The following is a 26,567-nucleotide window of genomic DNA, read 5'->3' as shown; positions in this document are numbered from 1 at the left end:
AGCTTGAAGCTCTTTGTTTCCTAGACAACATACTTTAGTCTGCCTAGTGCATCATCAAAAAAAATGGACGATTTTCTATTTCCATCTAGAAATATCTTCTATATTTTGCATGATTTAATCATTTCATCACACAATTTCTGTGATTTATTTCACTATAGACAAGAATCAGGTAAAAAAATTTCTGTTGCGGCACAATCCCGGAAACGTGACGTCACTCGGCTCTAAATTCCAAACGACTTCCTATCGGATATGAAGTGCACAAGTGCATAAGCCATGAGTTTATCCCTTAGTATGAAGTGCACCTATATAGGGAAAATACAGGCGTTTAAGTTTGGGCCAATATTGGTGAACCTGCAAGTGAATGTTATTTGGCTGAATGTTAACTGTAATAGTGAGTAGTTTAATGCTCGATACAAAAAAATAAATAAATAAAGGTAAATCCATGCTAAAGATTATAAGATTATATTTAGGGCAGAGCTTGTGAGTGCCTTGAGCTATGAGAGTGAAGGTTATTTCCATTTTGGAGGACAACTACATGTACTTGGTTATAGATGAACAGAGTAGAGAAGCCCTGGCTGTTGATGTAGCTGTAGCTCACCGGGTAAGAGAGCAATTTGAGATGTGTTTTTATAAATCACTGCTTCCTGTTTTAACCACGTGTTGTGTTGCATGTGTGACAGCTGCTTGAGATAGTAAAGAGAGAGGGAGTGAGACTCAGAGCAGTGTTAACTACACACCATCACTGGTAGGTGTGTGTGTGTGTGTTTGTTTGTTTGTTTCTGAACACATCATCCTGGAGGTGTCACCTTGTGTTTAGTTGTGTGATATAAATTGTACAGGGATCATGCACGTGGCAATGAGGCTCTGCTGAAGGACCTGCCTGATTTACAAGTGTATGGAGGAGACGAGCGCATCACAGGACTGACCCAGAAAGTTACTCATGGCCAGGAGCTCAAGGTATCTGTGACAATCAGACACAATAAGCATGCTGATTATTAGCATGTAAAAACGAGCATTTTTAGATTTCTTGAGTGGAATACCGTGTCCAATACCTCTCCATGCACAGGTCACTAAGTACAGAATACCCACAGCACATAGTTGGTCTGCAACACAAGTTTGACAACAGTGTCACGTGTGTAACGTGCTTGCCATGTTTACAGCTTCCCGATACAGCCATGAGAATGATATAGAATGATTTTATATATCATGTAAACTTTTTTTTTTCTATTTATGGAGTTATGAAGGACTCCATGTATTTTAGAGATATCGGTGTGACATTAATTTCAGTGATTATAAGTTGTGTTTTGGTTGAAACTTCGTCTATTAGCAGGTTTCTATACTCTAACTTCCGTTACCAGTTTTCTACATTACACACATTGCATTTTTGACTGCTCCAATGACAATTCATCTCTTCTTGAAGAAACTGTGTGCAGCAGCTCTTTTTTCCTTTAGTCTGTCCAGTTCTCACACCTCCACATCTGTACACACAAACAAAGGGGTCCAAAGGTTTAGCACCATCATGCTGAACCTCATCTCACCGATTGAGCTAAAAGATGTTGCATGTTACCGGAAAATTGAGAGTAAAAAGAAGTAATAGCTTTTTAAGGTAACCTCCAAATCTGTGCTTTCTCGCTTATGTTAAATTATTCTACTACATGACTTGGGTGTAATGAAAACAAAAACCAACGAATTAGCACCAGAATATCTAAACACATCACAAATATACTATATGAACAAAAGCTTTGTATGTGCATATTAAACATCCCACGCCATCTTTAGTCCCCATTTGCTGTTAACCTTCACTCGTCTGGGAAGATGTTCCACTACATTTTGGAGTTCAGTAGGGTTAAAGTCGGAGTTCTATTGGCCATTTAAAAATCTTCCACCCCAACCCATGTAAACCATATCTTCATTGAGCTCACTATGTACACAGGGGTGTTGTCTTGCTGGAATACGGTAGGTTTGGGTCTCCTAGTTCAAGTGAAGGGAAAATTTAATTTAACTTATTCAAAGAAAACCTATAAAACTTTGTGGTAATGGTTTGGGGAAGAACCGCATGCACCCGGAAAAGGCAGGTGTCCCAATACTTTTGTCCAGAAAGTATAAGAATATAAGGCTATGTAATGTGTTATAGGGCAAAGATTTTTTAACGTTTAATAAAAAGACCACCTTTAAATTGTGCGCTTTAACTAAATAGGAGTCAGCTTTAAATATAAAAAGAGACTTAATAAAGATATGGTAATGCAAGTCAACAGAGTTACATTTAATACAGCACTCATATTGCATAATGTTTAATATGCTTTATATGGTTAAGCAGTACCACTAAACACAAAGATAAAAGTTATAACAGTAAATAGATTTGTGTGTTATCTTTCTAGTTTAATGCTATAAATGTGAGGTGCCTGTTCACACCTTGCCACACATCTGGACACATGTGCTACTTCCTGTGGGAAGACGATTGTCCCGATTCCCCTGCATTGTTCACTGGTAAGTTAATAAGATGATTCCTGTCATTAGCTCATACATGAGTTCCTGTTTTGCAATGATCATGTGCACGATGTTTTCCTTTAAGGATGCATTTGAGTAAGAATTTTAGTTCACTTCCAGTTAAAGTACAAAAAACAGCCGATATTTAAAATAGATTTGATGTCCCATCCTGCATGTATTACCATGACCCTCACAATTATAAAGTGGTTATTGTTATAAATAAATGTATTTGCTGAAGTCTGACTGGTTGTCCTGTATGCTTTGATTGACAGGGGACACATTGTTCGTGGGTGGTTGTGGGAAATTCTTTGAGGGAACAGCCGAGCAGATGTACCACAACCTGACCCAGGTGCTGGGAGCTCTGCCTCAGGACACAGTATGTCATTGCTGCCCTAAAGTTTGTTATAAAGCAAAAAGAGACTGTCGGAAATGGGATTTATGACACTTCTGTTTGTATTCACACGAAGCCTTGTGTTTTTTTTAGAAGCTCTTCTGTGGTCACGAATATACAATAAAGAACCTGAAGTTTGCAATGCTGGTGGAACCAGATAACGAGAGGGTGAAGGAGAAGCTCAGCTGGGCTCGGGTACAGTCAGCCTTTTCCCTAACAGTGCTCAATTTACTGAAATACAGTATTTTAGTTCATGCAACATTTAACAATAATAGTATTTCTCTGCAGATTGTTGCATACGTTTTTTTAACACGTGGTTAGTTAATTGTTAGGCAAGAGACGACGACGACAAGCCAACAGTGCCATCAACTTTGATGGAGGAATTTGAATACAATCCGTTCCTCCGTCTCTCGTAAGTGCATTTTCATTCATCCTTAGAGGTAACAGTATCATCAAGAGGTCAAGTAATTACATCAAAGAAGCAAAGATTTCACTGAATTCTTGAATAAAGCTGTAGTTTTTAATCACTTTCGGTTGTAATTGAGTGGTGATGTTGTGGAAGAGACTGTCATTTCTACTAAAAGTACAAAAATTAAAGTTGCAACATTTTACAATTTGGACACCACAATACATACAGTGAGGAAAATAAGTATTTGAACACCCTGCTATTTTGCAAGTTCTCCCACTTAGAAATCATGGAGGGGTCTGAAATTGTCATCGTAGGTGCATGTCCACTGTGAGAGACATAATCTAAAAAAAAAAAAATCCAGAAATCACAATGTATGATTTTTAAACTATTTATTTGTATGATACAGCTGCAAATAAGTATTTGAACACCTGAGAAAGTCAATGTTAATATTTGGTACAGTAGCCTTTGTTTGCAGTTACAGAGGTCAAAAGTTTCCTGTAGTTTTTCACCAGGTTTGCACACACTGCAGGAGGGATTTTGGCCCACTCCTCCACACAGATCTTCTCTAGATCAGTCAGGTTTCTGGCCTGTCGCTGAGAAACACGGAGTTTGAGTTCCCTCCAAAGATTCTCTATTGGGTTTAGGTCTGGAGACTGGCTAGGCCACGCCAGAACCTTGATATGCTTCTTACAGAGCCACTCCTTGGTTATCCTGGCTGTGTGCTTCGGGTCATTGTCATGTTGGAAGACCCAGCCTCGACCCATCTTCAATGCTCTAACTGAGGGAAGGAGGTTGTTCCCCAAAATCTCGCAATACATGGCCCCGGTCATCCTCTCCTTAATACAGTGCAGTCGCCCTGTCCTATGTGCAGAAAAACACCCCCAAAGCATGATGCTACCACCCCCATGCTTCACAGTAGGGATGGTGTTCTTGGGATGGTACTCATCAATCTTCTTCCTTCAAACACGTTCAGTGGAATTATGACCCAAAAGTTCTATTTTGGTCTCATCTGACCACATGACTTTCTCCCATGACTCCTCTGGATCATCCAAATGGTCATTGGCAAACTTAAGACGTGCCTGGACATGTGCTGGTTTAAGCAGGGGAACCTTCCGTGCCATGCATGATTTCAAACCATGACGTCTTAGTGTATTACCAACAGTAACCTTGGAAACGGTGGTCCCAGCTCTTTTCAGGTCATTGACCAGCTCCTCCCGTGTAGTTCTGGGCTGATTTCTCACCTTCCTTAAGATCATTGAGACCCCACGAGGTGAGATCTTGCATGGAGCCCCAGTCCGAGGGAGACTGACAGTCATGTTTAGCTTCTTCCATTTTCTAATGATTGCTCCAACAGTGGACCTTTTTTCACCAAGCTGCTTGGCAATTTCCCCGTAGCCCTTTCCAGCCTTGTGGAGGTGTACAATTTTGTCTCTAGTGTCTTTGGACAGCTCTTTGGTCTTGGCCATGTTAGTAGTTGGATTCTTACTGATTGTATGGGGTGGACAGGTGTCTTTATGCAGCTAACAACCTCAAACAGGTGCATCTAATTTAGGATAATAAATGTAGTGGAGGTGGACATTTTAAAGGCAGACTAACAGGTCTTTGAGGGTCAGAATTCTAGCTGATAGACAGGTGTTCAAATACTTATTTGCAGCTGTATCATACAAATAAATAGTTTAAAAATCATACATTGTGATTTCTGTTTTTTTTTTTTTTTAAGATTATGTCTCTCACAGTGGACATGCACCTACGATGACAATTTCAGACCCCTCCATGATTTCTAAGTGGGAGAACTTGCAAGATAGCAGGGTGTTCAAATACTTATTTTCCTCACTGTATATGAGGGTGAAAATACCATTAAAAGTTCAACAGTTACAGTCCAACTCCACTGAAAGACTATTCCAACTATTAATAATCTACCGTATTTTTCGGACTTTAAGCAGCTTATTTATGAATTTTTCCTGGGTTTTTGCGGTTTCACAAACTTCAAGCCAAAAAACTGAACCCCATAACATTAGACCAATGAAATTTCCGAACGGAAACGAAAAAACGCACCTCACCTGTGTTCTGAGCTGCACGGCATCAGGGGAAAAAACTTATTTTTAAACGCACAGCGATGCCAAAAGATAAACTCCCGAGAGAAATAGTTGTGAAAGGAAGGAGGAAGACATTGAACAATGACTTTCTTGGTAGGCTACTGTTTAGATACAAGCCGTTGTAACACGTTGAGTCTGGGTGAAGGGAGAGCTCGCTAACTCCAGTTACAACAGAAATCATATAAGCACAGACAGGTTTCCAAAACTCTGCTTTTTTATTTTCCTTGGCAACAGCGTTATGGGTTAGTCAAAGAAACTTAGAAATGAGCATCGAAAATAATAAGGACATAATCCTCGTCTTGCACACATGCAGTAATAGCGGAAAAATGCGGCGAAGGCTATTCCCAAAATACCGCTATGCTCTTAAAGGAAGCGCAACATATTTCACCCGTTACACCGTGTAACAGACATTGTCTATAAAAATCTTTTGTCAAATTCAGTGGGTGCGGCTTATATATGGGTACGCTTTATAGTTCGGAAATTACGGTACTTGTGAGATTAGGGTTAAACATATGAATTATAATAGCGTGAACACTATATATATATATATATATATATATATATATATATATATATATATATATATATATATATATATATATATAAAAATAAAATGTGTGTGTGTGTGTATGTATGTATATGTAAATAAAAATATATTTTAGGTTATACTTTGACTATGATGATACAGTCGTACAGGAGGAAAGTTATATTTAGGTATATTGGCAGCATTTACAGCTGTGTTTGTTAAACCGACTCCTTTATCAGTCTTAATCATTGCAGGCAGATGGGCCGAGGCACGGTTAGCCTGTACAAAACGAATCTAAAATAAAACCTTTTCATGTTTTTGTAAAATATATTCTTTTTCATCTTTATTGCAGTTTTTTTGTGTGATACAATTATGACTAGTTGTCATGGATTTTCTTTTTTTTCTGTCTAATCTGAAAGTGTTTGGGGTTTAATTTGTAGTTTAGGGTTTGAAGAGTGAAAAGTAAAGCAGTATATAATAGTGACGATTGCATAAACGTTGTAGTGTGACCCTTACCCATGGTAATTTTCTGTAAATAATCTACAATGCTTTTCTGCAAGTTAAAATAAGGCTTGTGTACACTTTTATATGTCATGTTCTTGTCCTGTGTTTATCTGTATAACATGACAGCGAAGAGGGTGTGCAGAAGTTCACAGGAAAGTCAGACCCTATCGAGGTTCTGTGTGTGCTACGAAAAGAGAAGGACAACTTTAAGAAGCCTAAAGAGCGCATTCCTGCACATGCCATGCTCGCTCTGCAGTTGGGTCTGCTTAAACCAAAACTCACTTAAACAACATACTGGCCTGCTGCAGCGCACACTAAAGCGCACACGGAAGCGTCTCATGGATGGTGCTCATGTTTACTCAAATAATGCTATTATGAAGTTAAGAACTTATAGCTGACACTGCACGTTAAACCTCAATTATTCATTTGCAAATTCTCTCAATGAGGTTTTGATTTCAACAATCCCGATTTATGCTTGTTTACACATATTTGCACTAATGACCTGAATGATACTGTAAAAGAATAATTAAAAAATGATTTACAAAAATCAATTATGAACTGCATTTATGAAGCATTTTACTTGTTTACATCATTTTACATCTTAACTACTAATTTTATGATGGCTAATTTTATTGGATTCAATAAAGCTACAACTAAATATATAACAAAGAACATTTTTTATTAAGAAATCTATTCAGTAATTATTTCCTAAATAAATATAGTGAGAAAACCTAATATATACGATTGTTTATTTAAAACCATTTCATTTAAATGTTTTAGACAAATTATTTTTCATATGTAAATGGAATATTTCAAAGCATTTCAAAAGCAGGTGTTTCAAATTCAGTCATGGCAAATGGACCCTGAGAAAGTGTAGAGAATGATGAGCTCTGTCCTCGTGAAAATTCTTCACCCAGAGAAACAGAGAACTCTTATTACTGCTCGCAATAATATTCAGTGTGGGGGAAATTTCTTCAGACTTATAGAGAAAGAAACGTTTCATCATTCTGATTAATGTAAATGATCCAACGCCCTGTTGGTTTGGCATGTCACAAGGCTGTAGCTTCTTTTACTGTCATTCAAAGACAAACAAAAACGCCATTATTATGGAAACCTTGTGAAATAATGAATTGGTATGAAAAACTGGAGCACTGCAGTAAGTAATTCCCAGTGCAAAGCCGCAGGAAGGAATGAATGTGTAAGCTGAAAAGTGGTTATGACTTTTTTTTTTTTTTTTTTTTTAGGTAAATGTATCCTAAAGTTCACCACACAAAAAACAACGATTGTACTTTATTATACAAAAAGGTTCTTTAGTCGGTGCTCATTAGTCTAATTGTTCTGCCATAAATTACATGCACCGTTTTCCTGCTTTATAGAGTTCACGTGATTTCAAACACGAGGCTATCGGATGTTCACCACTTGATGGCGAGTCCGCTGGTGCTTTTCTCCACTGCGTGGTACTGTGTCTGAAGTGGCTCTCGTGCTGTCTCTTCTCCAATACTTTTTAGCCATGTGTGGTAAAGCTCAGCGATGCGCTGATCCTCCTCAGGTATAGAAGGCTGCTCTGCTCGGTATGCTGCCTCCACCTGCTGCAGTAACTCCTTGTTGGACTGATCTGCTACAGGCTTCAGCTGGCCTCCTCCATTCAGGCATCCTGTGCACACATACAAAACATGCTGTCTATACGTAAAATAGCACAGTGGCACAAACGTGTGTTTGTGCTTTTGTAACCCAGAGTCAATGATTTAAATCAATGCAGTTTTCTCTATTGAGACTTAACAATGTGACAACTCGCTGATAAGTTGATTCAGTTACACTCAATTGTATATCTTTAGATCATTTGCAAGAATCCTAACGAAAGGCAATTGTATGTAGGGATGTCAAAATTAACAACGCAAATTCATTTTAACGGCAGTAATTTTATTATTAAGCGATTAATGCAGCGTGCATTTCTGTTTGGTGGTTTTTATTGAATTAAATAAACAAATACGTATAAAAGAACCCAACACGCAAATATTCAAAACGTCATTTTATTGCTCACTCCACCAAATTTTTTTTTTTTATCAATAAACATTTCTTTTACTGATGCGCCAAGTCTTAACTCAAGCACCAAAATCCGCCATGCTGCACACATCCGGCAATTAAAAGCATCCGTGTGGAAACAGCGATAGTTCCGTTTGGTGTTCTGATTATTTATGTAATTTATAACACCATAATTTAAAACATTTACAAGAGTATATTTTACAGACCGCCCTGTAAACAGGCTTGTGTAAGTAAATTGCTCAGTGCAAATAAAGAGGAGTAACGGGAACCTGGTGTTTGTATGTTCTTTTTTTCATGTGTCTAATAGACATGAACAAGCTCTTTAAAAAAACATCTATGAACTTTGAAACATGTCTAATTTTCATGTTGTCCATGTTGATTAGAGTATTAAAACCTTAAAAAGTATTAATTTAAGGTACATTTAGGAAAGGAAATGTGCGATTACGAGTTAACTCGTGACAATTGTGCGATTAATCGCGATTAAATATTTGAATCGATTGCCCAAAAATCGCGAGGTTTTGACTCTCCTTTTGATGGGTCCTTTTTAAAGTGGAATTGTACATGTACTGTAACTGTAAACTCAACAAAAATTGTGAACTACTTGTCAAATGTTTTATTTACTACTTCAAATGAATAATACAATTAAAAAAAAATAGTTTTTCAAAGATTTTTATATAATTTATTAGTACAAACTCTGTTTTGAAATGTTACTTCGAACTTTCGAGCCACTTGCGGCTTCTCTGGAACTATCAGATTTTTTGAGAATTTCTCTTAGTCCAGTTCCAAATGACAAGTCGCGAACTATTAAGGTCGCGAGTATTAAGGTTCCACTGTATATATATTTTTTTTTAGCTGAGGGCTTAGAAGAGTTAAAACATCAGTGATGTGTCAGTTTCCAAAATTAGTCATATTACACTCACCTGATGGACATGCCATGACTTCTACAAAATGGTATGGTGACTTTCCCCTTTTCAACTTCTGCACGAGGTTCTGAATATTCCTGAAGCCATAAGTAGCAGCAAAGCGCAAAAGAACCTCACCATCCTTCTCTAGAATGACTTCCTGGAAGTCTTTGTTTCTGTTAAATAAAATATAAATGAGTACAAAAATATATAATAAAAAGTACTCGAAAAAGTAAAACATGACATATATATACAAATATATACTTGTTTATTTTAGGCTGCTGTTTGACTTGGTTTATGAGCACTTACTTTAGAGTCTTGTATGTGAGTTCCTCCACTTCCACTCCAAACAGCTGTTTGGCAGCATAAGTGTAGACATGATGAAGATATCCTCCGGAACTACTTCCAGCATGACACAACAACTCCTCACCACACACATTACTGAACCTATAGTTACAACCACGCAGGAATTACAGTAATTACACATAAAACACACACAAAAAAAAAAAGTGTCCATTAAAGGTAGTCTTAACTAGTGTTAAGGGCTTGTTGCAGCACTAAAATTTTTTTATTATCTTTCCTACGGTTTTATTTATACAGATGTAATCTTACATAGTGTCTAAAGGTGCTGGCTCTATATCACTCAGAGACACCCCCTCCTCTTCCAACATCTTAAGAACTTCTCCTGGAATTGAATCAGATTCACAAAATAACACATCTACAGAGTTTACAAAGAGCACCAGCATCTCATCTATTACAGTGTTCCTCACCTGATGTAATGACACAGTCCACTTCTCTGGTCTCCGCCTCACTAAGGTAGAAATCGGGTCTGGAAGCTTCCAGTTTTTTGTCATAACAAGGCATCACGGTCACATGGTAAATTTTTTGTGGCTCAACACCCTGTGCAACAATAGATTTAAAATAATCCGTTATGTTTTAATATTAAGGAAAAATCAAAGAATGCAGAACACTTCTGAATCCAAAAGAATTTTCCCTTTATTGAGGAGAAATAAATAATATTTGTGTTACTTGCTGACTAGCAAAGAATCTCTTGACCAGTGAACCCATCATCTGTTGTGGAGAACGAGTTGTGCTGATGTAAGGCAGGATGAAGTCACCATGAGTTTTCTCAGCATAGCAGATCCAACCTATTCCCGAGGCAAAGATGCTAAATAAAGTTACGTTTCAATATAAATTTTATTTGACAGATGCCCTTATATAGAGCAACTAACTTTGTTCTCATTTATACAACTGAGCAGCTATGGGGTTAAATCCCTTTGCTTAGGTACCCAGGAGTGACAACCCAGTGCCATTAACCACTAAGCTACCACCTGCCCACTATGATTATAATTGAATTCCATCACACAGTTGTTGTGTTATCTAATAACAGATTTAAACCTGGGTCTGCACTCTTATATATATATATATATATTGTATAGACTAAAACTATAGAGTTTTATTCTATACAATATAATTGCCTTAATGACTAGCTAGGGTAGCAGGCTTTCTAGCCCACAGACCATCTACTGTGTATTGTGTGTGCACACATTTGTGCATCGCTTTTCATCCCTCTGACGAAGCATATTGTGTAACACTGCAACATCAGCATTAAATAACAAAATACACTCACTGAATTAGAAAATCATTTTGAGTCTTCAACTGTTCTCCACTTTCACGTTATTAATCATATGGACTCCTTCTAAACAGGCGACTATTAGGTGATTAAAAACTACCAGAATCTTTTTATTAGTTTCCCTCATCTGACAAAATGATCTCAGACATAATCCAAATCTGTGGTCTTAACCTTCCCAAACTAGACATTAAACTTCACATTGATCAGAAGAGCTGGACCTATATTGTTTTAATGACTTTTAGCAATAAAGAAAGTCTGTTTGTTACCAGGGCAGGCAGATGCCAGCATTGGCAAGGCTTTCTTGTCTTCCTCTTTCCGTGAAAACCTCTTGAGGAACTCTCTCTGGCTCTCTAGCAGACTGAAGGTGCGACTAAAGCCAGTGTCAAACACATAATGTACACCTGAAATACAGCAAATACAACAAACTTTATTAGAAGATACTAATCCATGGAAAAGGTGATGCTGCTAAGAAGCATATCATTATATAATTTAAAAAAATAAATAAATCACTCACCCAAATTTTTGAAGAACCTTGTAAGTCTCCTGGCCACCTCGCTGCTGCTGAGAGAGTATCGTGCAGCTAGGGAAGCTCTGGACTGCGGTGAAACCGAGACTACAACCAGCTTCTGCTCACTGCTGCTACTTTGCTGCATAGTAAAACACAAATCACTTGCTTTTCCTAAACTTTGAAAACAGCAGAACAACAAGCATATTTGTGATAATACAGAATCCCAGCATCACTAAACACAGCAATGGTTGACAGGTAACTGTTTAGGCACGTGGAAAATGATCTCCACATATCTCATACAGCATAAAACAAGCATTTCCAAACAATCAACTCCAGAACACACACATATTTAATACACTTATACATTCTTTCAGCTGGATTTGATGGCTTGAACCACATTTTCAAGTAATTATGTTATGTTATTTACAGATGGAACCACCTGAATCAGATGAAATGGTAGTATTTTTTTTATTCTTAGTATTGATCTTTATTCTTGGTATCAAATGGTAGTATTATAAACACTTATTATTTTATAATTGTGACTGAGAGTGCAAATGTGCAAGTAATCACCTGCATATAAAACATTTTGAACTTTGGGAACTTCAAACAGCTCATTAATAGATGATCTATCTTGAAATCCCAATATCCCCCACAAAGGCGTAATGCATATTTGTAACCTGAAAGTAATGCACATTTATTCATTCTTAGACTATATTAAGGAGAAATTCTCAGAAACATTATAAATCCATAACTTATTGAGGCGGAGTGCTCAAAATTCTTAGATACATCATAAATCTGTAACTTATTCAGATGAAGTGCTCGATATTCTCAGACATTTTACATCCGTACCTTATTGAGGCGGAGTACTCGATACAGTTCCTCGTGACTCTGCTGTGAGATTAGGATGCTCTCGGCTGATGTGATGCATCCGCTGCAGGCCAGACAGTCATTCAGAGTGATCTTGGCTTTCTCCAGCTTCTGCATATGACCATCCTAGAAACAAAAACACAGGTCCGAGTCAAAACTTATTTCATTTTGGACCAAAGCATACACAGAAATATCGACTCTATAATCAAAATGTTTTTTTTAATTGCATTAACTGTATGCCATACGCTTCACAACATGCTGAACACTGAGTGTGCAACGTAATACAGCTCTTTTCCAGTTCCAAACACAATGCTGCCAGGTATACAGTGTGGTAAGTAGTAGACATGTTAAATGCTGATAGAGATCAAGAAATTGTACTCCCTCTGGTGCTGAAGAAGAAAATAATCTGTTGATCTAATCAGTTAATCTGCACCTGGGAACCAAGAGAGTAAAACTGCTGTGCTCTCAAGGCTTTAGGCATGGATTACTCTCTTTTCTGTCAGAGTGACAAGAAAATTGCAGGCTTTTATGAGTTACTGCATGAAGAACAGTGTATATAGCATATGCCCTATGAAGCTACATGAGGCTGGCATCATGATGACAGGTTTGTCAAAGAGGAGTTAAGCAGTGAGTGGGAACTGTCAAGAAAATTGAGGGAAATCCTAATATAAAAGAAACTTCACAGACCTCATTAACCTGAAAGTAAGTGCCATCGTCTTCAATTTGAATTTTGGCCACGGATCGCCCCTGCTTCTTGTCCACTTTGACTGGTTTCACACATTCCTGAGGAAATCATTGGAAAGGCAAATAATCTTTAAGAAAGTGGTAACAGTAAACACATCAACATACACAGTAATCCAAAGACTAACAACTTTATTTCTTGTAAATGCTGGGTCACCAAGATGCCACTCTTGGGTCCTTGAGCAAGGCCCTTAACCCTCTGTGCTCCAGGGGCACTGTATCATGGCTAAACCTGTGTTCTGACCGCAGCTTTCGAACAAACTGGGATATGCGAAGAAAATAATTGCACTGTGCTGTAATTTATAAATAAATGTGACAAATAAAGGCTATTTTAGTATATTCTATTCTAAATGGAAGTTCAATAAACACATGATATACAGCAAGACTATAAAAAAGCAGTAATTTTGTTTTTTCAAGCTACTATAGCACTATATGGAGATACTAAAGATCTCCTTATATAATCTTATTATTATAGTACCGTGGTATTTTTAAGTGCAATATAACTAATGTTATTGGACCTACATCTGCTAAATGAGGCATGTTATTCAATATTCCCGCTGAGTTCAGATCTAGAGTCTTACGTGTGTGTGTGTGTGTGTGTGTGTGTGTGTGTGTGTGTGTGTGTGTGTGTGTGTGTGTGTGTGTGTGTGTGTTAGAAGCTGGAGATGTCTTTCTGAGTCTGCTTTCCTCTCTTCCAACATGTTTTCTCCCTGATCTGTCCACTTCACCAAAACAGACACCAGACCTGTGAGCTATTATATGAACAGCTCACTGCAGTGCTAGGCTACTTGTAGCTTAGCTAACTCGTTAGCTGAATACAAAGGCACGGTCAGAGTCTAATGAAATGTAATCACTGTTGTATATTTACCTGTGACGGTGTAATAAAATCATCCAAGTCAGTTAGTTGTAAAACTCCGCTAAAGTGGGACGCCATTGGGACTGACCTCCATACAATAATAACAAACTGCTAACAAACACGAGAAGTTCAGTGACAGCTCTCCAGACTCCTCCCCCTCAGTCAGGCTAAAGAAGATGCGGTGATTCACGTGACCGGAAAATCCGGTCCGCAAAGGGAAACATTTAATAATAATAATAATAATAATAATAATAATAATAATAATAATAATAATAATAATGATAGATAGATAGATAGATAGATAGATAGATAGATAGATAGATAGATAGATAGATAGATAGATAGACTAGAAGGCTAAATGGCTAGAAGAAGGATAAGGTTAAATTAATAGATCACAATGAGAAAGAGGGTAAAACTATTATTATTATTATTATTATTATTATTATTATTATTATTATTATTATTATTATTATTATTATTATTATTGAGCCTACATACACAGTTTACAAAATGTTCATTGAGGAGGTTAACACATTGCAATTAATTATATACTGTTTAATTTAATAAAAAATAATCTGATGTTCAGTATAATTTACAGGAGCTAATTTATTGCTCACTTTGTTATTTATTGCAAAGTTTGTAACAGTGCTAAAAAATACAATGCTATATTATAATGACTAATTAATTAAATGATATTTAGTATTTAATTGCTCTTGTTGTGATCATTATTAGTTATTGGGTTACTGCTTATATGTGTGGAATTATAAACAAGCCATGCTGTAAAGAAGAACGTGACCTTGACAAGAAAGCACCACCACAAGTACAACTCACTTTACCCACTTTACTTTTTACTTTGCTGCACTTTATCACCTTGTCTCTTATGTTGTACACTTGACTCTGACTGATAAACTGATTTTCAACTGTAACTGATAGTGCTGCTCAGCACAAGCATACATTCCAGCAATGCTGACTGCAGTTTTGTTTAATATTATCATGTATTTTTCACATTTGCATACATGTACAGGTGCTGTTGTTTATATTGTTGTCTGTTTACTTGAATTTTTTATACAGTATATCTGTGGAGAATGCCCACCTGTAATTATCGTAAAAAGTTGCACATTTCAAAATATTATATAACACTTAATATGATGATACTATTTGTTGAAATTTAATTTAATAAAATAAAATGCAAAGGTGTATATAAGAATATATAGCTGGTTAACTGCAAAAAGATGGTCTGCCAATTTGACTCGCTTGGCCTGTTTGTTTGTTTTTTTTACTTTATTTGTTGTGCGCGTGCACAGACACGCACACATACACACCTACACACCTACACACCAACACACCCAGATGACTTTTGCTCAGGTGAAATGTGGTGAGTACTGAACAAAGTTCAACATTTTTTAAAGAAAAGTTTCAGGTATAATCACTCATGAGAATATGCAAGAATAACTTGGGCTTAAGGATTTGCCTAAAAGCAATAGATATTACTCTCACTTTTTTTCATGTGGATCGGAAAGACACAAAACAAGTAAAATCATTATTTGTTATACGATTCGATGGAAAAGGCTTTCAATGACATTCAAAAGGTAAGTTAACACTGGCATGTTACTAATAGGTACATTGCACACATGCTTAATTAAATCTTTTTTATATATTTTTTTTGTGGTTTATTTGTATATTAGGACAGATACCAGCATTGCACATCAACTAATGTTCAAACACTCTGGATATGAAGCAAACTACATTTGTTTATATTATCACCAAATTTTTATATTCATCATAAAGAAAGAAGAAATACCAAAATAGTTCAAAAAATGTTGGGGCACTGTGTAAAAAGTAAATAAAAAACAGAATGCAATGCTTTGCAAATCCTATATACCTATATTTTATTTCCAATAGAAGATAGAAAATACATAAATGTTTAAATTAATTAAATGTATCATTTTAAGTAAAAATATGATAATTTAGAATTTGATGGCTACAACATGTTTGAAAAAAGTTGGGACAGGGCCATGTTTACCACTATGTAGCATCCCCCTTCTTTTAACAACAGTCTGTATATGTCTTGGAACTGAGGAGACCAGTTGCTGAAATTTTAAGCAAAGAATGTTGTCAGTACTGTGTCATTTTTGATGATTTGCACTTTTCATGATTCGTATGTTTTTTTTTCTTTTCAAATGATGAAATATTTGGCAGGCAGACAAGTTCAGCACTCATACTCTTCTACTGCAAAGCTATGCTTTTGTAACAGATGCAGTATGCGGTTTAGCATTGTCTTGCTGAAATGATCTATTTGCCTTCCCTGAAAAATGAATTAAAGCATATGTAAAACCTGTATATACATTGTATATAGCATTGTTGGTGCCTTTTCAGATGTGAAAATATATTATGGCACTAACTAAGGTTTGGTGCTCCTATTGTTTCTCAATCATCATAGGAGAAGACACAATGCTGGAAAAAGTCTGAAATATTCTGACACTGCCAGAATTTCATGGGCGGAAAATAAATATTGTAACAGCTATTAATCGGCTGTCGGTGAACATGTCAAACCAGCGATCAAAGTCCACAGATTTTTAGGATTTTTAAAATTTGTCTCAGACTACCAAGTCTGTAGACAAGTGCAGTAGAAACAAGTGCAGTGGGAACAACAGACTGGTTCAAGGTGGAGGTTGGACTGCATCAAGGATCGGCTCTGAGCCCTTTCCTGTTTGCAGTGGTGATGGACAGGTTGACGGACAAGGTCAGACAGACAGGAGTCACAGTGAGACGGAGTACATGTGTGTGAATGAGAGGGAGGGCAGTGGAGTGGTGCGGTTGCAGTCAGACAAGGTGGTGAAGGTGGATGAGTGTAGGTACCTGGTGTTAACAGTGCAAAGTAATGGAGAGTGTGTAGAGAAATAAAAAAAAGACTGCAAAATGTAAAAGATTTTCAAAATTTGTCTCAGACGACCAAGTCATGGCCAGAATCGAACAGTGTAAGCCCGGCATAAGATACACCATTTATACCCAATCATGTTACTGACCTGTTGCCAGTTAACTGAATTAGTTAAAAAATGTTCCAACAGTTGCTTCTTTTTAGAAACACTTTTCCTACCTTTTGTTGCCCCCTTCCAAAATTTTTTAAAATGGTGTGACATATTAAAATAGAAAGGAAGACAAAGCGACATGGTGGTGGAATGAGGAAGTGCAGGAGAGCATAAGGAGAAAGAGGTTGACAAAACAAAATTGAGATCGATAGAGTGAAGAGAAAAGTAGTTAGGAGTACAAAAAGATGCGGCAGCAGGTAAAGAGGGATGTGGCGAAAGCTTTTCCTTTGCTTTTGCCACATCCCTCTTTAAGGAGATGCAGCAGCTGGTGAAGAGGAGCTGAGCTGGAAAGGATGTGCTGCAAGTTAGAGCAATAAAGGATGTTGATGGAAATGTGTTGACTAGTGAGGAGAGTGTGTTGAGAAAATGGAGAGAATATTTTGAGCAGCTGATGAATGAGGAAAATGAGAGAGAGAAGGTTGGATGGTGTGGAGATTGTGAAGCAGGAAGTGGATAGGATAAGTAAGGAGAAAGTGAGAACAGCGATTAAGAGGATGAAGAGTGAAAAGTGGGTAGGACCCGATGACATACCGGTAGAAGCATGAAGATATTTGGGATAGATGGCAGTCAAGTTTTTAAAAAGATTGTTTAACAGGATTTTGGAAGGTGAGAGGATGGAGAAGATTCCTCTCCTGAGGAATGGAGAAGGAGTGTCCTGGTACCGATCTTAAAAATAAGGGAGATGTGCAGACCTGCAGTAACTACAGAGGAATAAAGTTGATCAGTCACACCATGAAGTTATGGGAAAGAGTAGTGAAAGCCAGGCTAAAAAAAGAGGTGACTATCTGTAAGTCAGCAGTATGGTTTCAAGCCAAGGAAGAGCACCACAGGCACATTACTGCTTTGAGAATGTTGATGGAGAAGTATAGAGAAGGTTAGAAGGAGTTGCATTGTGTGTTTGTGGATTTAGAGAGAGCGTATGACAGGGTGCCGAGAGAAGAGTTGTGGTATTCAAGTGAGGAAGTTAGGTGTGTCAGAGAAGTATGTGAGGGTGGTGCAGGACATGTATGAAGACAGTGTGGCAGCTGTAAAGTGTGCAGTAGGAACGACAGACTGGTTTAAGGTGGAGGTTGGATTGCATCCTCTGAGCCCTTTCCTGTGTGATGGACAGGTTGACGGACGAGGTCAGACAGGAGTCTGCAAGGACAATGATGTTTGCGGATGATATTGTCATTTGTGTTGAGAGTAGGAAGCAGGTTGAGAAAAACCTGGACAGGTGTTACCATCGGAGTTAGACAGGTCAGTGATGAAGTCCACTCCCAGATGGGACCACGGCCGCTGAGGGGGTTGGCTGGGGGGACCAGTTTTCCCACGGGTAAGTTTCATGGGGTCTTGGATATGGCACAGACAGAGCAGCATTGGTCGTATCTTGCCACATCCCCGCTCATCCCTGGCCACCAATAGTGTGATTGGACCAGGAGGAGAGTCTGTCTTCTACCCGGGCAGCTGGAACCGGGGGCCTCATGGATCGACCTCAGCAGGTTTTGACGGCAAGGCCTGGGAACGGATGTCTTCCCTTCCGGGCATCCCGTGGGGGTTGGCTCTCCCTGCGTCGCCGTCCGGATCTTCTCCTCCAAATCCCAGATGATGGGGCTGAGGATCAAATTGGGCGGAACGATGGGTTCGGGGTCCGTGGGTTCGTCAAGGCCATGAATCCAGGACAGGGCTTCTGCTTTGCCATTCTTGGAGACGGGACGATATGTAATGGTGAAGTGGAAGTGTATGATAGGGCCTATCTGGCCGGGGGTTTAGATGCTTAGCTTCCTGCAGGTATTGGAGGTTTTTGTGGTCTGTGATCACCATAAATGGGTGTGCCGGCTCTTCCAGCCAGTGACGTCATTCCTCGAGCACCAGCTTGATGGCCAGACGTTCCCGGTTCCGTCGTAATTCTGTTCTGCGGGGGAGAGCTTCCTCGAGAAAGAAGGCGCAGGTTCGGAGCCATGGAGGGTTCCCCGCGCTGGGGAAGGAGGCATCCACTTCGGTAGAAGTTAGCAAATCCCAGAAAGGGCTGGAGCTCCTTGGTAGTTCCCGGATGGGGCCAATCCGCAGTTTGATTTTGACTGGGGATTGAAATGTCCTAGCTCACCACAATACAGGCAAGCCTCGCCCACAAGGCGATGCTCTTGTCTTGTTAACCATTGGGATCCAACTGGGTTCGGATTCTTGGCTGAAAGAGACGGTATGTTAGGGGGCCGGTTCCGTCTCCGAGGAATGAGAATGAATTTAGCAGACAGGTGGATACAGAGCATAGGTAGTCCAGAGATGATCTGTAGTGTAAACTGTAGATCAGACGGTGAGAGAGTGGGAATGGGGCCTTATAAAGGGGAGTGTAGATTGGAGACAGGTGTGGGTGATAAATAGGAAGGAGAGGCTGAGCGAGTGCGCTGAGTGCAGGAGGGAGGCGTGGTTGATGATTCTCTAACAGTAATTGAGTTCAGTGCTGACACGGTGCATTAAAAAAAGTAAACTAAGTAACATTTAAAGGGTTTACAATAGCTTTATTATCTATAACCATTCAAACCATTCATGTAATTACATTGCATGCCTGAAATTTTATTCAGACGGTAGTGTTTAATTCAGAGTGACATTTGACAAAACAATGAAGTGTTAAAATTAGAATTAAATATAACAAGACATTTGGGTTAGGGTGTCTTTGGATTCCTTTTAAATGCTGCCGGACCTTTAATAACAAAGGTACAAAATTGTGTGTGTGTGGGTGTGTGTGGGTTTGTGTGGGTGGAGTCATACAAGTTCACTATTTGACCTTGCCAAGTTATGTTTTTAGATTAAGCGTCAAACAGACTGATATTTCATTATGCAAGCCTACTGAAAAAACATTTAATCTGTTTATGTAAAAACTAAGGGACACTTAGGACAGTATATATATTCAGCTTATATTTCTCTTATGCTATATTTTATTCATGATGATGTGAAGTAATTGTAAATTATATATAAAGTCATAATTATTTATCAGTTACTCTATGCATAAAACAAAGAGCTTTTGTTCTACAGTCATTGTGTGTTGAGTGGAGGGGGCAATTCAACTCACTACTGCCTGTGTGTGTGTGTGTGTGTGGAATGTTTTTTTTTTTAGTAACAGCATATTAACTATGTCAAATAAGAGGATTTTAATGCTGCTGGCCATCTGCTTGGTTGTGTTTGCTGCAGCAAAGCTTTTTTTCAACAGGTAAGTGTATTATATGAAGTTAGGATTAAGCTGAACATAATGGCATAAATCCTTTACTAGTTTACTAAGTGTTATACAAATCGTAAAATATTACAGAAAACTATTTCTTGGGAGTTTATTTTTTTAACTTGTTTGAACTCTGTTTAAATTCTAGGCATTGTTTCTCAACCCGCACTTGTACAAACATGAACATTTGCACGTTTAAGCACATTTGCTATTTTGTTTACAGCCAGAGCACAAGCAAAATGATGCATACCATGATCTCAGGTCGTATATGGCATTTAACTGGACTCAACAACTTGAACATTAATTCAAAACTCAAAGTAAAAAGTATAATAAATGCCCCTGTGGAAAGGCTCACAAGACCTCTCCGTGTAGTACACCTAGATCTTAAGGGCGCTGCACCAAAAGTTAGTTATTTTCAGCAGGTGAGGGAGCATTTGTGAAAAATAAAAAAATAAAAAATCATTGTACTGACTATGACTTTAGTTGCATTGTCTGGTTTTGTGGGCCTTTTGCAGATTTTTCCACTGATCTCCAATCTTGGTGCTAATGGAATTTTGTTGGAGTATGATGATATGTTTCCCTATGAAGGGGACCTAGAAGTTCTCAGGTCACCTTTTGCCTACAAGTGAGCATGCTTTTCTCCACTATCTAAGATACTAAATATAATTTTTATTAGCTTATACTGTATGATAATCAGTAAAGTATCATTCAGCTCAGTAACATGGCCAGGATATAATTGTTAGAATAAGATGAAGAAAAATATACTAAATTAAAATCACTGTGTTTTGTGAAAAATTTACCAGTTTTGAATGGTTAATTCTTTTTCTATTTATAATTTTTTGTATCTCTTTATTTTAATTACTACATTAAAATATTATTTGACATTTAATAAAATTTTGCACAGAAATTGCACTGTAATAATATTTATATACTCATATAATCAGATGTGCTGTGTATGCTGTGTTTAGCTTTCAGGAATAAGCATTTGCCACTTGAAAATATTTGAGGAGAGGTTCAAACACAAAATTTACCCCTCTATAGATGACACTGATACTTTTTCATTTGCCATTTTAACATTACAATTTTCTTTTCACTATGAACACAGGCATTCAAACTACTGGAGAGTCTTATTGTAATATTATCTCTGTTTATTTATATATTGCTTTTTATTATAATTATCTAATTTGTGCTTGGTCTAATACTTTCTAAGTGAATTTCACTTGAATGAAAAACGTTATTCTGATTTTAATTATCTGAAACAGTGTGCAAGAACTTAATGAAATTAAGTGGCTGGCTGGCCTGTACAATCTCGAGCTGATACCCCTGGTGCAGGTGTTTGGAAATCTAGAGGTAAATTAAGATGCAGCTATGATAGCTTTTACCAGTGCAAACATTTTACAAATTTATTTATTAAAAAATGTGGATTAGGATCAACAAAAAAATCACAGGAATGAGTCAACACTTTTTGATTTTTGTAAGGACAAGTGTCAAAGAAATGTCATATTTGTTTAGCATAGTTAAACCAGGACCAGCGCTAGCTATAGGCAGAGCAGGCAATTGCTAAAAAGGTTTTAAGACTTAAGACTTTAAATTCATGTATTTATGGTGCTTTGAATTGACTGGACAATGAAATTGCATCAATACCTAACTTTCAAAATACTAACTTCTTCTTCTTCTTCTTCTTCTTCTTCTTCTTCTTCTTCTTCTTCTTCTTCTTCATTTCTTGGCTGCTCCCATTAGGGGTCGCCACAGCGGATCATCCGTCTCCATACCCCCCTGTCCTCTACATCTGCCTCTTTCAAACTAACTACCGGCATGTTTTTCTTCACCACATCCATAAACCTCCTCTTTGGCCTTCCTCTTTTTCTCCATCCTGGTGGCTCCATCCTCAGCATTCTTATACTGATATACCCCATGTCCCTCCTCTGCACATGTCCAAATTATCTAAATCACACCTTCCTCACCTTGTCTCCAAAACGACCTACATGCGCTGTCCCCCTAATAAACTCGTTTCTAATCCTGTCCATCCTCGTCACTCCCAACGAAAACCTCAACATCTTCAGCTCTGCTACCTCCAGCTCCACCTCCTGTCTTTTACTCAATGCCACTGTCTCTAAACCATACAACATCGCAGGTCTCACCACAGTCCTATAAACTTTCCCTTTTACTTTTGCAGATACCCTTCTATCACAAATCACTCCTGCCACTCTTCTCCACCCACTCCACCCTGCCTGCACTCTTTTCTTCACTTCTCTAAAACACTCTTTATTACTTTGCACAGTTGACCACTGGTACTTAATCTCATACTTCCAAAATACTAATGAAAATAGTAAATGTTTGTAAATAAAATTCACAGCTAGGTGGCAATGGCACATTTAAGTAAATATTATATTATAAAAGTACTAGTACTAGTTTTGTATAAATTAAAAGTTAGAAATTATATTTGTGTTAGGTGCTTTTTATTTATTCTGAACAGTAGATTAAAGGAGGATTTATGGCCTCCAAATGTCTAGATCTGGCCCTAAGTTAAACAGATTGCTTGCTCACATGTATACATTTATAAACTACATTCAGTGCTAAAACTTAAATTACCAAATGGTTTACATTTTTATAAAAACATCATGGTCTGGAACCTGCAAAAATAATTACAGGAGTAGATGTGATTAGTCAGAATTTCCATTCTTTTTTATTTTAGGTCTCCTGAGATTTTCTTTTACCAAAAAGCAAACCAATACAGTCATAGCAAATGTTTTAACTCCAATTGATCAAAAGGAAGTAAAATAACAAAAATAATTCTGCTTCTTTTCCTGTGCAGTTTGTGCTGAAACATGAACAGTTCTTTGACCTTAGAGACGTGGGCAGCTTTCAAAACAGCCTGAACATTCTGGCTCGTGGTAGCTTGAAACTGATTAAGGAAATGCTAACTCAGGTCCTGAAGAGGCACCCACAGACACGATGGTTTCATATTGGAGCACATGAGGTTGGACCTAATTTAGTAACTTCTGAAAAACCTGAATATTAAATATATGATGAATGTAAGATTAAACATTATTGGCATAAAACGTTCAGATTTTGGACCATGGTGAGAGTAAGGACTCAAACAACTGGTTGAAGCAAAATAATCAAGGCACAAGGCTACTCCTCATCAGCTACATGACAAAGGTGTGTCAATTCCTGGTTGAACTGAAACCTGGAATAAAGCCTATATTTTGGGAAGATATGCTCAGGAATATCAGTCTCAACTTAAGCGAAGGTATGAGAAGGTTACAACATAAAAACACAGTTAATTAAATGAATCAATTTAGAGGAATCAGTAAACAGAAACTACTGTGTTAATTCTCTTTTTTATATTTAATGTGTGGAAGTTGTATTTTCGGTTTAACAGCAGTTGAAACAAATAAAAAAGAATTGAAACATGATAGATATACATGAACAATTTACTGCTATTTCCTCTTTTTTATGTATCTTTTTTAACATATGACATTCTTATTTTTTTAAGTCATCTCTTATTTTTTAATTAGTAAAATATATTTTTCCCCAAGTATTTGATCTTTCAAGCATTGCATCCCCTATGATATGGAAATTTGACTCAAACATTGATGTGTACCAAATGGGTAAGCGCTAAATAAAAGTACATTTAAATTGATAAAAATCTTAGTTTTTTCTTTAAAAAAAAAAAAAAAGCTAAGTTGAATGACAAGAAACCTTTTTTATTTTTATTTTTAAGTAAACCTGCTACATAACTACCAACAGGCAGGATTTCATACTGTTTGGTTTGCAAGTGCATTTAAAGGCACTTCAGGCATTAGCCAAAGATGGACACCAATTAATTACCACTTGGAGAATCACCTCGCCTGGCTTAAAGTCATAGCGTCTATATCTAAGCATTCCATTATACAATTTGGTGGAATTGTTTTAACAGGCTGGCAAAGGTTTGTATACTCATTTGATTGCTAAACTTAACAATAGGTTCTGGCCAATATTTACAGTTTGAGGTTGACTGCTTAACAGATATAAGTGACTAAACCTATTCTTTGGAAATGTTTTAGATACGAGCATCACACAGTGCTATGTGAACTGTTTCCTGTGGCCATTCCTTCTCTGGCAATCTGTCTAACAGCTCTAAAATATGGTGAGTACTAAGAAGCAAAGAAGGTCATTGTGAAGGAATGGAATATCACCTGTAAACAACACTTTTCCCATACTGTGTATGTTTCAGGTTCAATTAGTCATACAGCTGAAATCCAGCTACAGAGAATTTTGGGTTGCAATGTTACCCTAAAAAATAATATGTGGTATGACGTTGTTCTCTTTTCTGACTCTATATGAACATGTGGTAGAAATGATATTATAAACAAGACATAATGCTAATCGCATCTGCCTGTGATATGACTTTTCATGTCCTCCAGTTTAAATACAGGGACATTTGCAGGCTCTGAAATTTATTACATGGTGCATAAAATCCACAATGAACTTGAGAATTCCATCATAAAAATTACCAAAGACTAGTAAGTAACACTTTAACACATTAACACTTTAAATCTTGTTTCATTATACAACTCAAAATCTTTTAGTAAATTAGTAATCATGGTTATATGCAATATCACACAATTCTTTTTATGCTGTTTGTACAAAATAGAACCTTCCATTATTTCATCATTATGTGTTTCTAAAAAATTTATAATTTTGTGTGCAGTCATCTAAAAGGACCATTCAGTCCAGAACAGAGAAAAAACAACTCCTATCCATCGAATATTCAATATTTTAAGAAAGAACTCAACAGGTAGGTTTGTATAACTTCACAGTCTTTAATACTAGCTGAATATTTTGGCTCTGTACTTTTAAATGAGTAAAGAGCAACATGATTATATGGATACATTTTGTACAAATAGTCTCTGCTGAAAATTCATATCATCTGTCTGATTTGTCCGATATGAGTCCAGAATTAAAAGCTGCAAAATCTGAGACTTATTGTCTAGTTTAAGCCTTTGAGTCTTAGATGAGTGACATGTGATAGACATGTGATAGAATTCAGTCAGAAAGAGAGAGAGAGAGAGAGAGAGAGAGAGAGAGAGAGACAGAGAGACAGAGAGACAGAGAGACAGAGAGAGACAGTGTTGCTTTTTTGTTCCATTCCATTTATTCCACATTCCATATTCAGTTCTTTACATAAATGGAATCATTATAGAATTGTGGATATTTCTATTTTAGTAAAAAATATTTGTATTTTAGTGGAAAACAGAAAAGAAGCTAAACAGCAATTAACACAGATTGAACCATAAGATTTGTAGAATAGATAGTATTTTTTTCTACATGCAATTTATTTACTGCATGAAAATATAGTCTGGTATATATAGTATAGTCAATGTTGATTTGTTCATAATAAGCTTTGAATCACAGTGTTGAAATTAACTCAAGACCAGTGTTCAAATAATGCGAGCGTTTTATTTAGAATATTTACCCTGGTCATTTCTCTTCTGTCTCCTCTTGTTAGATTGGTGAAAGAGTGGGATCACTTTATGAAGAAATTCAAGTTGGAGATGATTGCTATCTACTTCCCAGACACTGTAGAGAAGTGGATGAAAGAGAATGTTAACCAATATATGAATGAACTCCATAGTTTGGCCAAAGTTGTGGAACGCATTTCTTGACCTAAAAGATAAACGATGCATTATAAAAGCTGTATGATTCATACATTTTTGTGTATACATGGATGTTAAAAACATCTTGCCTGCTTAGGAGTCTAATAAAGGGCATTTTCTTTTTGCCAAAACTCCACATTGAGTTGATATTACCAGAAAAATTATAGGGGAGTTATTGATATACAGACAAGAGTTAAACTTTTGTGTGTGTGTGTGTGTGTGTGTGTGTGTGTGTGTGTGTGTGTGTGTGTGTGTGTGTGTGTGTGTGTGTGTGTGTGTGTGTTTTAAAGGTATAAAACAAGTATTCAAAGTATACAATAATGCTGTAAATAAGATAGTTGCTAATAAACACTTTAAATGCTCATTTTTTTTATTATATTTATTATATCTGCTATTATGGTTTATAAACCTGCCTTGTCCATTATGCACTTATATGTCTCCAGTTTTGACCAGTTTTCTCAATGTTATCCAGTTGTATTTGAATGACAGGGTAGAAAAAAGTAGCCACCATTGGTAATTAAATAGTGAACGCTGGCTAATAAAAATAATTTAGCAGTCTTAAGTCAGCGGCTGTGATATTCAGTTACATTTTCTTTCTACCCTGTTTACAATTTCAAAAGTCATTGTCTTTCAGAAAAGTTACAATTCTCTAGTGTCAAAATAGAGGTGCACAAAAAGGG

General features: G+C 37.1%; 3 protein-coding genes and 1 long non-coding RNA gene across 7 annotated transcripts; 2 read left to right on the top strand and 2 right to left on the bottom strand.

Annotated features, from left to right (window-relative positions):
- Positions 1–288: 288 nt before the first annotated feature.
- LOC310740030 (hydroxyacylglutathione hydrolase-like protein) lies at positions 289–7,082 on the top strand. The gene is made up of 8 exons (XM_083566355.1): positions 289–601; positions 681–745; positions 840–957; positions 2,379–2,487; positions 2,760–2,863; positions 2,972–3,073; positions 3,211–3,290; positions 6,540–7,082. Exons 1-8 carry the CDS (start codon positions 497–499, stop codon positions 6,697–6,699), a joined length of 843 nt encoding a protein of 280 aa, XP_083422481.1. The 5' UTR covers positions 289–496; the 3' UTR covers positions 6,700–7,082.
- On the bottom strand, positions 7,072–14,150 carry narfl (nuclear prelamin A recognition factor-like). Its single transcript, XM_083566354.1, has 11 exons — positions 13,976–14,150; positions 13,054–13,149; positions 12,349–12,492; positions 11,506–11,638; positions 11,258–11,392; positions 10,388–10,506; positions 10,129–10,258; positions 9,971–10,043; positions 9,668–9,805; positions 9,377–9,534; positions 7,072–8,067 (listed from the first exon to the last, which is right to left on the bottom strand). Exons 1-11 carry the CDS (start codon positions 14,039–14,041, stop codon positions 7,826–7,828), a joined length of 1,434 nt encoding a protein of 477 aa, XP_083422480.1. The 5' UTR covers positions 14,042–14,150; the 3' UTR covers positions 7,072–7,825.
- Positions 14,151–15,247: 1,097 nt separating this feature from the next.
- Positions 15,248–26,023, top strand: LOC310739631 (hexosaminidase D). 4 transcript variants are annotated; one of them, XM_083565703.1, is made up of 15 exons: positions 15,248–15,338; positions 15,484–15,552; positions 20,147–20,239; positions 20,469–20,667; positions 20,761–20,870; positions 21,508–21,595; positions 23,061–23,225; positions 23,315–23,498; positions 23,788–23,859; positions 23,973–24,177; positions 24,295–24,377; positions 24,465–24,540; positions 24,655–24,753; positions 24,942–25,028; positions 25,740–26,023. In XM_083565703.1, the coding sequence occupies exons 2-15, from the start codon at positions 15,539–15,541 to the stop codon at positions 25,894–25,896; spliced, it is 1,632 nt and encodes a 543-aa protein (XP_083421829.1). In that variant the 5' UTR covers positions 15,248–15,338; positions 15,484–15,538; the 3' UTR covers positions 25,897–26,023. The 4 variants fall into 4 exon arrangements, with proteins under 4 accessions (XP_083421829.1, XP_083421831.1, XP_083421830.1 ...); XM_083565705.1 differs by having other exon boundaries at positions 15,281–15,338; positions 20,469–20,649; XM_083565704.1 differs by lacking the exon at positions 15,484–15,552 and having other exon boundaries at positions 15,304–15,338.
- Positions 18,569–19,747, bottom strand: LOC310739640. Its single transcript, XR_014537444.1, has 2 exons — positions 19,616–19,747; positions 18,569–19,519 (listed from the first exon to the last, which is right to left on the bottom strand). It is a non-coding gene; the product is annotated as an uncharacterized lncRNA (long non-coding RNA).
- Positions 26,024–26,567: the final 544 nt, after the last annotated feature.

Source organism: Silurus aristotelis (assembly GCF_946808225.1).
Source record: "Silurus aristotelis genome assembly, chromosome: 17".
Taxonomy (NCBI): domain Eukaryota; kingdom Metazoa; phylum Chordata; class Actinopteri; order Siluriformes; family Siluridae; genus Silurus; species Silurus aristotelis.
The sequence above is the reverse complement of the archived record's forward strand: the minus strand, read 5'-3'. Positions and strand labels throughout refer to the sequence as shown.

Bases quoted from the DNA above. Each gene is read 5' to 3' on its own strand.
- LOC310740030 (XM_083566355.1), top strand. From the start codon at position 497: ATGAGAGTGAAGGTTATTTCCATTTTGGAGGACAACTACATGTACTTG. The intron at 958-2,378 runs GTATCTGTGACA...TTATCTTTCTAG, and splicing joins CTCATGGCCAGGAGCTCAAG to TTTAATGCTATAAATGTGAG. The intron at 2,488-2,759 runs GTAAGTTAATAA...TTTGATTGACAG, and splicing joins TTCCCCTGCATTGTTCACTG to GGGACACATTGTTCGTGGGT.
- narfl (XM_083566354.1), bottom strand. From the start codon at position 14,041: ATGGCGTCCCACTTTAGCGGAGTTTTACAACTAACTGACTTGGATGAT. The intron at 12,493-13,053 runs GTCTGTGAAGTT...TTTTGTTTCTAG, and splicing joins CTTACTTTCAGGTTAATGAG to GATGGTCATATGCAGAAGCT. The intron at 8,068-9,376 runs GTGAGTGTAATA...ATGTGTGCACAG, and splicing joins AGTCATGGCATGTCCATCAG to GATGCCTGAATGGAGGAGGC.
- LOC310739631 (XM_083565703.1), top strand. The intron at 20,668-20,760 runs GTGAGGGAGCAT...GGCCTTTTGCAG, and splicing joins AAGTTAGTTATTTTCAGCAG to ATTTTTCCACTGATCTCCAA. The intron at 21,596-23,060 runs GTAAATTAAGAT...TTTCCTGTGCAG, and splicing joins AGGTGTTTGGAAATCTAGAG to TTTGTGCTGAAACATGAACA.